At 59.0% G+C, this 9960-nt stretch overlaps 1 protein-coding gene across 1 annotated transcript; it reads right to left on the reverse strand.

The window, feature by feature from the left end:
- Window positions 1–2685: 2685 nt before the first annotated feature.
- On the reverse strand, window positions 2686–6916 carry SYNGR3 (synaptogyrin 3). Its single transcript, XM_010387908.2, has 4 exons — window positions 6818–6916; window positions 4805–5042; window positions 4210–4352; window positions 2686–4115 (listed from the first exon to the last, which is right to left on the reverse strand). The coding sequence occupies exons 1-4, from the start codon at window positions 6914–6916 to the stop codon at window positions 3906–3908; spliced, it is 690 nt and encodes a 229-aa protein (XP_010386210.2). The 3' UTR covers window positions 2686–3905.
- Between the last annotated feature and the right edge of the window lie 3044 nt (window positions 6917–9960).

The following is a 9960-nucleotide window of genomic DNA, read 5'->3' on the forward strand; positions in this document are numbered from 1 at the left end:
CCTTTTACAGGAGAACCTGAGGCATAGACAGGTTGACTTAACCAGGATGAGTGAGCTAGAAAGGGGCAAAGCCAGCGTCTTGGCTCCAGAGATGGCTCTTAGCTGTGCTTCACTCAACTAGGAGGTTATGAAAAAGAACCAATTAGAAATCCTAGGAATGGCCGGGCGCGGTGGCTCAAGCTTGTAACCCCAGCACTTTGGGAGGCCGAGACGGGCGGATCATGAGGTCAGGAGATCGAGACCATCCTGGCTAACATGGTGAAACCCCGTCTCTACTAAAAAATACAAAAAACTAGCCAGGCGTGGTGGCGGGCGCCTGTGAGTCCCAGCTACTCGGGAGGCTGAGGTAGGAGAATGGCGTAAACCCGGGAGGCGGAGCTTGCAGTGAGCTGAGATCTGGCCACTGCACTCCAGTCTGGGCGATAGAGCGAGACTCCGTCTCAAAAAAAAAAAAAAAAAAGAAATCCTAGGAATGAGGTTGGGTGTAGTCGCTCACGCCCGTAATCCTAGCACTCTGGGAGGCTGAGGCAGGTGGATAACCTGAGGTCAAGAGTTCGAGACCAGCCTGGCCAACATGGTGAAACCCCATCTCTACTAAAAACACAAAAGATTAGCCGGGTGTGGTCATGCACGCCTATAATCCCAGCTACTTGGGAGGCTGAGACATAAGAATCACTTGAGCCTGGCAGGTGGAGGTTGCAGTGAGCTGAGAGATCCGGCCACAGTACTCCAGTCTGGGTGACAGAGTGAGATTCCGTCTCAAAAATCCTAGGAATGAAAAGTAATTGAGATAAAAACCCCAATAGATGGGTTCAAAAGTAAACACCACCAAGCTGGGGGATGTAACTGCAAAAGGTACCAGTGAGAAGCAGGGAAGGGTGTGACCAATGAAGGCCATGGAATAGGGACCCAGGGCTGGAGGCTCCACCGCAAATCTTACAGGAGTCCCAGGAGTAGAAGGTGACGAAAAGAGGACGTGTGAGAAATTGTGACTGCTCCCGACTGCTCCCCCAATACCAAGAGAGAAAACAAACCATCAAGCACCAAGCAGGATCAACGATAACAAATTCTTTTTTTTTTTTTTTTTTTTTGAGACGGAGTCTCGCTCTGCCGCCCAGGCTGGAGTGCAGTGGCCGGATCTCAGCTCACTGCAAGCTCCGCCTCACGGGTTTAGGCCATTCTCCTGCCTCAGCCTCCCGAGTAGCTGGGACTACAGGCGCCGCCACCTCGCCCGGCTAGTTTTTTGTATTTTTTAGTAGAGACGGGGTTTCACCGTGTTAGCCAGGATGGTCTCGATCTCCTGACCTCGTGATCCGCCCGTCTCGGCCTCCCAAAGTGCTGGGATTACAGGCGTGAGCCACCGCGCCTGGCAACGATAACAAATTCTTACCTAGACAAAGATTTACAGAAACGAACCCTACAAATGACTGCCAACAAGATAGCTTATAAACAATGCAAATGGATCTGTTAGCATCACTCTCATCAGCATCTTAGAATGCCAAGACGTAAGAGTGAAATCATCAGGGTCGGATGCGGTGGCTTATGCCTGAAATCCCAGCATTTTAGGAGACCAAGGTGAGAGGATCACTTGAGCTCAGGAGTTCAAGACCAGCCTAAGCAATATAAGGAGACTCCATCTCTACAAAAAACTTTAAAATTAGCTGGGCATGGTGGCGAATGCCTGTAGTCCCAGCTTCTCAGGAGGCTGAGTGGGGAGGATCACGAGAGCCTGGGAAGTGGATGTTGCAGTCAGCCAGAGGTTGAAGTGAGCCAAGATTTCCCCACTGCACTCTAGCCTAGGCATCTGTTTTTTTTATTTTCTCAAAAAACAAAACAAAAAAAACAGGTTCACTCTGGGCCGGGTGTGGTGGCTCACGCCTGTAATCCCAGCACTTTGGGAGGCTGAGGTGGGCGGATCACCTGAGGTCGGGAGTTTGAGACCAGCCTGACCATCATGGAGAAAACCCATCTCCACTAAAAATACAAAATTACCCAGTCATGGTGGTGCATGCCTGTAATCCCAGCTACTCCAGAGGCTGAGGCAGGAGAATCATTTGAACCCAGGAGGCAGAGGTTGTGGTGAGCCAAGATCACGCCATTGCACTCCAGCCTGGGCAATAAGAGCGAAACTCCATCTAAAACAAACAAACAAACAAACAAAAACACAACAGGCCAAGTGCGGCGGCTCATGCCTATAATCCCAGCACTTTGAAAGACACTAAGGTAGGGTGGATCACTTGAGGTCAGGAGTTTGAGACCAGCCTGACCGCCATGGCAAAACCCTGCCTCTACTAAAAATACAAAAATTAGCCGGGCATGGTGGTGGGTGCCTGTAATCCCAGCTACTCTGGAGGCTGAGTCAGGAGAATTGCTTGAACCCGGGAGGCAGAGGTTGCAGTGAGCCGAGATCGCACCACTGCACTGTCCAGCTTGGGTGACAGAGCGAGACTCCATCTCAAAAAAAAAAAACAACAAAAAACAAACAAGGGGACTCCCCAGCATTTCAGAGAACCAGACTAGTATGACACGTGGTGGTGGGGATCTATGGACCTGGAGCCTCCAGAGTCTGGGGGTCAGCCTGGCCTCTACCTCCCCGTCCCTTCCTGTGGGGCCCTGGTGCCTCTCAGATCCCAATCCCTGGCACCAGGAAGGGAAGGGGTAGAGATGATTCCAGGAGCTTCCAGGTCACAGTCAGCTCAGTTACAGTCTTTATTGTAACGAAGTTGCAGTTGGAACATGGGACACTGAAAATACACAATCTCTGGTCTTTCAGGAGAGGGAGAGAGTGTGATATATACAAAAATTGTAAACATGTTCACTTAAATATCCACACAGAATTGGTCTAGGCTACAATTTAACAAGGTTGTCACTCAACTGCAACTCCAGAGGGAGGTGTCTGTCTGTCTGATGAAATGTGGCAACCACCTTTGGTGTTGACTTAATGTGAAAAGCCAGCTTTGAGCAATGCATGAAAAGTCAGCTACGCAGAGGGACTCCAACCTAGGACTGGGCCAGGAAGCAGGGTGCAGGTGGAGAGGCAGGGACTGGTCCAGGAAGCCAAGGTAAAGGGAACCGCACAGGGGCCATCTTGTGGGACACGGTGGCCAGCTGGAGCCTCTGGGCCTCTCTCCTGCTGAGGGGCTTGTCTTGCCTGGCACCCAAGCATCCTTCTCCTCCCCTGGCAAGGTCTTACCGAAGGGCTGGGACATGGCTGGTGTCTTAGCCCACAGCTACCTGGTGCGTTCCTGGCCAGAACCACCCACACCTGGGCAGGGGCCGGGGCCACAGACAGAGGAGCAGCTTGTGGGGTACTAGGAGGTGAAACCTGAAGACTGGACCACGATCACAACACTGACAGGGCCGGGCTGTTCTAGGAGCCTGTGAGAGAAAGTGGAGTGGCTCCAGATGGAACGCACCACCATGACAGAAACGAGACAGTCACTACCCACAGGAATACGGGATGAGAACAGTGGCCAGGATCCCAGTGTCGGGGCGGGGGTGCTGTCTTTCCCCTGTCCCCTTTGTCCTGGGCAGCTCCTGCAGCTGATCGTAGAGGGCAGCTGCACCCCCGACCCTGGAGTGAGCAGGTGAGCCGCAGGGTGGCTGGCCCGAGAGGGAATACCTTCCCCAAGCCAGTCCATTCCGGGCTCGGGACACACATCCTGGGCAGTGCTATCCCTTTCTCAGGACCTTAGTCCTGGGGCCAGGTGCTGAGGGACTGGGGGAACTTGGCAGGGGGCAGCCCGGGCACGCGAGGGTCCACCCCCTCTTGGCCTCGGATGGCCCAAAGTGGCCACCCACTATATCCCTGGCGCTGAGCTGGAAGAACCCAAGGGAGGTCCCGGAGATCCTGGGGCCTGCGTTGGTGGGGTGGCCTTGGAGCCCTGGTCTGTGCCTGCCAGCCGCTAGTAGGCGGGCACTTGGTACCCTTTGGGGCTGGTGTCCAGGGTCTCGGTGAAGGGCGGGCTCTGGTAGGTCTCGGTGCCCTCTACGCCGCTGCCCACCGGATAGCCGGGGTAGGCCTGGCTCGCCCCGGCGCTCAGTTGTTCGGTGGCGAAGAGTGACATGTCGGTGCCCAGGCGGAACCGCTGCAGGGCCTTCACGGTGAGCGCCACCTGCGCGGGGGCGGGGTCAGCGGGGTCAGCGGGGTCAGCCGGGATCAGCCGAGCGCCGGTCCTTTCGCCCCGCCCTCCCGGGCCCCGCACTCACCCAGCTGAGGATGGAGAAGAAGCTGAAGGTGATGGCGGCCCGCGCCGCATCCCCCGCCTGCGTCGTGGCCGGCCCTGGCGCCGTGCGCTGCCACTGATTGGTGAGGAAGCAGAAGCCCACGAACCACAGGAAAGACCAGAGTCCTGCGGGCAGTGAGGCGGGTCAGGGCGACGTTCCACGCGGGGGCCCACGGCGGCCTCGCCCGGAAGAGGAAGCGTCGGTGGGCCCGAGGCTTGGGGCATCTCACCTGGGCTCGCCGCGTGGCGCGAGGCCCCGCCTCCCTCTACGCTGACCCCGCCCACCCGGGAGCTCCAGCAGCGTTCCTCGCCCAGGCTCCGCCCAGACCCCGGCCCCGCCCACCTAGAAAGTCCCGCGGCGCTGCCCGTCCAGGCTCCGCCCAGCCCCGCCCACCCGAGAGGCCTGTTGACACTACCTGCCTCAGTCCCCGCCCCTCGTCACGGCCCCGCCCATCTAGGAAGTCCAGCGGCGTTCCCGGTCCGGGCCCCGCCCCCTCCCCGCCCACCCGGGAGGCCCGTCGACGCTCGCCGCCTCAGGCCCCGCCCATCCCCCAGCTCCTCGTCCCGGCCCCGCCCACCTGAGAAGCCCAGGTCCAGCAACACAGCGCGCCGGCGGTCGCGGACGCTGCTGATCTGCTGGAAGCGCACATCGAGGAACAGGAAGGCGGCGCAGGCGAGGAAGGCTCCGAGGCCCAGCGCGACGCCGAAGCGGCAGGCGCCTGCATTCCCGTTGAACACGCAGCGCAGCTCGGGGCCGCTGTCGGTGTTCACGTAGCCCTCGTTGACGATGGGCCCGAAGACGGCGATGGAGAACACCTGCGTGCGGCGCGGCGCTCAGGGCCCTGCAGCAACCCGACCTCTGCGAGCCCACTGCGAGCGCCCACGGCCCCGGGCCTGTCCCTGCGTTCCCGGGCCCGTATCTGGGTGGGGGGCGGTGTCATCTCTTCCTTTCCCAAACCCTCGCGTATTTTGTAATTATTGACAACACGGGCCGTTTAGTGAGCATCTACTATGCCCAGGCATTGTGTTAAACAGCCACTTTACATGCCTTCCCTCACCAAATCCTGGGAAAGTCCCCGTGGGATCGCCATTGTTCTTATCCTCTTTATAAAAGGGGACACGGGCTCCAACAGGTGAAGTGACTTGTCCGGGATCACATGGCTGACAAAAGCTGGGGCTGATTCAAGCCAGGTACTCTGCACCGCGTGGGCCCGTGGAGTCCCCTCAGAGCCCACTCAAAAGTGTGGGAACAGGAACCTTCACCTGGGCCCGCGATTCCCAGGCTGCAGCCGGCAGGGCGAAGGGGAGGTGAGAATGGGGCGGGCAGAGCAGGGCGGGAGGGAGGGTATGGGGGCAGCGGGGCTGTTGCGCCCTGCGCGATTGGTAATTGCCTGGCCTGTTTCTAGCATGCAAATAGGGTGACGGGCACAGCTCATGGAATGCTGGGACAGAGACGTCCACCCAGCTTCCTGCACGCGGTGAGTACCGGAGGGATGACGGCCCCCACGTGACTGATTATTAATATCACCTGTAAGTGTTGGGGCTGAAAAGATGACACCGTTGACCTCTGGGGTTCCGTCAGACCTCCATGCCTCCTGCCCACCAGTTAGGGAGACAGGCATGAGGGGGACCGCGGTCATTTTAACCAGGGCTGCATGGGGCAGCCATGTGTTTCCAAGAAAAGATCTCCAGCCTCAACCTCACCCCTTCGCTCCTTTCCCGCTCCAGCTCCGAGAGACCAAGCCGAGGGGGAAGCCGGGACATGCACTTGTCCCCCAAGAGTGGGCCACAAGTCGGTACATGCGCTCGGACCAAAACGCAGCGTCCTGCCTCCCGGTCTGGTCAGAGCCACTCCGCAGGGGAGGCCAAAGCCCCCTGCCCCACCATGGGCACCGCCCTCCTCCAAGACAGGCGCCAAGGTGCGGCTGGCCCAGAGGTTGCCACCAGGACAAAACCCAGAGCTCGGCACCCAACTGCCACTTCCCCTGCCGGAGGGAAGGAGCAGCAGGGCCCTCCCAGGGACGCCCAAGTGGGCTAGGCTGCCCCCAAACCTGCCTCCCACACCACCTCCAGGAAGCCCTCCCAGCCCAGCCTCTCCTCCCTCAACTCACAGCTGGACCTGGGGGCCAGGGGCCAGGCTCCCTGCCAAGGAGCCCCGAGGGTGTGTGTGCGGGGGAAGGGGAGGCGCTGCCCGGTCTCTCTCGATTCCCGTAGCCCCCTTCCTCTGCCCCTAGGCGAATCCCGTCCCCACCCCGTCCCTGCTTCCAGGTCACGAGAACAGGAAAAACGGAGTAAGGGCTGCGGAAAGGGACTGGAATTAGACCCGGGGAGGAGATAGGGGTAGGGGCGACCGGCGGTGACCTCTCAAGGTCTCTCCGGCGCCGCCGGCCCCTCCCCCGCCCGCAGGTGGGCGCGCCCTGTCCGGTGACGTCACCCCAACCTGAGGCCGGCGGGGGAGGGGCCGGCGAGGATGAGAGTGAGTGGGTTGCGGGGCGAGAAGCAGGGGGCAGGGGGAAGGTGGCAGGGGTGGGTAGGGGCCTGAAGGTCGTGAAGCAGGGGCGGGAGCGGGAGCCCGGGCAGGGACCACTCACCCAGGACGCGACCCGGAGCAGGGTCTGGGGCCGCAGTGCAAAGCTCACAGGGTCCAGGGCGGCCCCCGCGCGGCCCGCGCCGAAGGAGGCGCCCTCCATGGCAGGCCCGGGCGGGACGCGCGCCCCTGGCGCCTTCTGTCCGCCTGTCCGTCCGGCCGGCCCCGCCCGAGGCCGCTGCCGCTGCCGCTGCCGCTGATGCTGATGCTGATGCTGATGCTACCGACGCCGCAGCCGCCGCCGCCTCCCGGGAGCGCGCGCCGGCCACGGCGGGGACGCGCGGGATGGGGCGGGGCCGAGCCCGCGCCCCCCACTGGGTCCACGCGCGCGGGGCCGGGTCCTTCCTCTTGCTCTGCCGCGCCCGCTTCCCATCCCCCACCCGCACCTGCCTGCCCCGGTGCCGAGATCGAGGCCATCCTCAGGAACCCTCCAGCCAGGTCCCCATGGGGCTGGGTGGGGCGCGGGCGCTGGGCGCAGACTTTGCTGTAGCCGGGAGGACAGACAGGAGGAGTCCGCTCCTCTGCGAAGGGCCCTTGGGTGAGGGAGTAAAGGGGTAGGAGACCCACGGGCTGCAGCATCTTCCCCCATCCTACGGGAAAGGGGACTGGCTCCCTGGCCCTGGTCCCAGGAAGACCAGATGGATAACTGGGGTCTTTACTATGGTCCCCCACTGTGCTCTAGCTGCTCGTTCAGCAGGTTTTCGCCTCTGGCGGGGAAGGTCTGGTAGGAAGATAGGCGTCGGCCCCAGGAACACCTGTGGAGGGAGGGGCAGAGGCACCGTGGCCAGTGCCATTGGGAGTGTTGGTTTCCGTGTCTCTGCTCCTTGCCCGCGGCCAGGTGCTGGCACTCCTAATGCCCTCCCTCCTCCTGGGTCTCCCCAGCGCACTTGAAGCACCTAGTCTGGACTCGAGGGCAGGGAGAGGCATCAGAGACCAGGAGTCAGGTGGCGGTGGTGCCTGGCTGCCCTGTTTCCTGCTGGGTCCCCTCCACAGACCCCAGCCCTGGGTGCAACAAGGTCCCTCTCCTCATGTTCCTACCAGGCTGGAAGTTCAGATGACTCCTAGGTTTCCGTCTAGAGCACTGAGATGTCTGCACTAACTGAGCATTTATAGCGCCAAGCGCTTTACCTGTATAGTGGCAGACTGTTGCCACCGTTCCTCAGATAAGCAACCCAGGTCCCTGCTACACCAACCCGGGGCACAGATGGTGCTGCTTGGCCCAGCCCCCCTGGAACTCATTGATTCTGGTCTGGAGCTCTTTGTTCAGTCTTGCTGGGCACAGGTGGGCAGAGCAGGTGTTGCCAGAGGACTACTCACTGTGTTCCAGGTCCATCACACCTGTGCATTCGACCCCAACCCCTTTCACCCGTCCCCCACAGACTGCCCCTCCATGTCATCCATTCTCCTCCTTTACTTCATCGCTGACATCAGCACGCAGACATGCTGCACTTTCTCCTAAAAAGCCAAACACGGCCGGGCGCGGTGGCTCAAGCCTGTAATCCCAGCACTTTGGGAGGCCGAGATGGGCGGATCACGAGGTCAGGAGATCGAGACCGTCCTGGCTAACACGGTGAAACCTCATCTCTACTAAAATAATACAAAAAATCTAGCCGGGCGAGGTGGCGGGCGCCTGTAGTCCCAGCTAATCGGGAAGCTGAGGCGGGAGAATGGCGTAAACCCGGGAGGCGGAGCTTGCAGTGAGCCGAAATCTGGCCACTGCACTCCAGCCTGGGCGATAGAGCAAGACTCCCGTCTCAAAAAAAAAAAAAAAAAAAAAAAAAAAAAAAAAAAAAAAAAAGCCAAACACTGTTGACCCCACCTCCCCTCTAGCTGCCTCATGTTACTGCTTCCTTTAGCAGCAAACTCCAGTTTTCCATCCTCTGTCTGCAACACCCTCCTCTCTCTCCGAGACCTGGCAGAATCAGCTCCCACCGGCACAGCACCTAAACTCAAGGTTGCCACTGACCTGTGGGCAGCAAGCCACCCAGGTGCCGAGGCAGGAGACTGAGGGCACGAGCTGTTTCAGTCTAATCAAATACATAAAATAAGTTGACTAGATCTAGATCATAGATATGATTATATATATCATTAATCATTAGTTTGCGGCAATTACTCTTTATTCCAATATTATAATAATCCTCGCTCTACAATCATACCCTAGGAAAAACCAGGCCAGAGACAGGGGCTGAAGGGACATGGTGAGAAGTGACCAGAAGACAAGAGTGTGAGCCTTCTGTTATGCCCAGGCAGGGCCACCAGAGGGCTCCTTGGTTTAGCGGTAACGCCAGCGTCTGGGAAGACACCGATTACCAAATGGACCTAACAGACCATGGTCTAGCGGTAGCGTCAGTGTCAAGGAAAAGCACCTGCTACTTAGCAGACGGGGAAAGGGAGTCTCCCTTTCCCTGGGGGAGTTTAGAGAAGCCTCTAATCCTCCACCTCTTGTGGAGGGCCTGACATCAGTCTGGCCCGCCCGCAGTTATCTGGAGGCCTGTCTCCCTGTGATGCTGTGCTTCAGTGGTCACGCTCCTGGTCCACTTTTATGTTCCATCCTGTACACCTGGCTCTGTCTTTTAGATAACAGTAGCAAATTAGTGAAAGTACTAAAAGTCTCGGATATGTGGAAATAATGGCATGAGCTGTCTCTCTCCCTCCGCTTGCCTCGGCTGCCAGGCAGGGAAGGGCCCCCTGTCCAGTGGACACGTGACCCACGTGACCTTACCTATCATTGGAGATGGCTCACACTCCTTATCCTGCCCCTTTGTCTTGTATCCAATAAATAGCGCAGCCTGGCATTCGGGGCCACTGCCAGTCTCCGCGTCTTGGTGGTCGTGGTCCCCCGGGCCCAGCTGTCTTTTATCTGTCTTGTGTCTTTATTTCTATAATCTCTCGTCTCTGCACATGGGGAGAAAAACCCATCGACCCTGTGGAGCTGGACCCTACGCTGACCTCCAGGCCAATCCCAAGGGCAAGTCTGATGCTGCTGTCAGCTCAATTCTATTTTTTTAAGAGTTGCACTCTGTTACCCAGGCTGGAGTGCAGTGGTGCAATCTTGACTCACTGCAACCTTTGCCTCATGGGCTCAAGCGATTCTCCTGCCTCAGCCACTGGAGTAGCTGGGTTTACAGGTGCGCCACCATGCCCAGC

The sequence above is a fragment of the Rhinopithecus roxellana genome, chromosome 20, assembly GCF_007565055.1.
Source record: "Rhinopithecus roxellana isolate Shanxi Qingling chromosome 20, ASM756505v1, whole genome shotgun sequence".
Lineage (NCBI taxonomy): Eukaryota > Metazoa > Chordata > Mammalia > Primates > Cercopithecidae > Rhinopithecus > Rhinopithecus roxellana.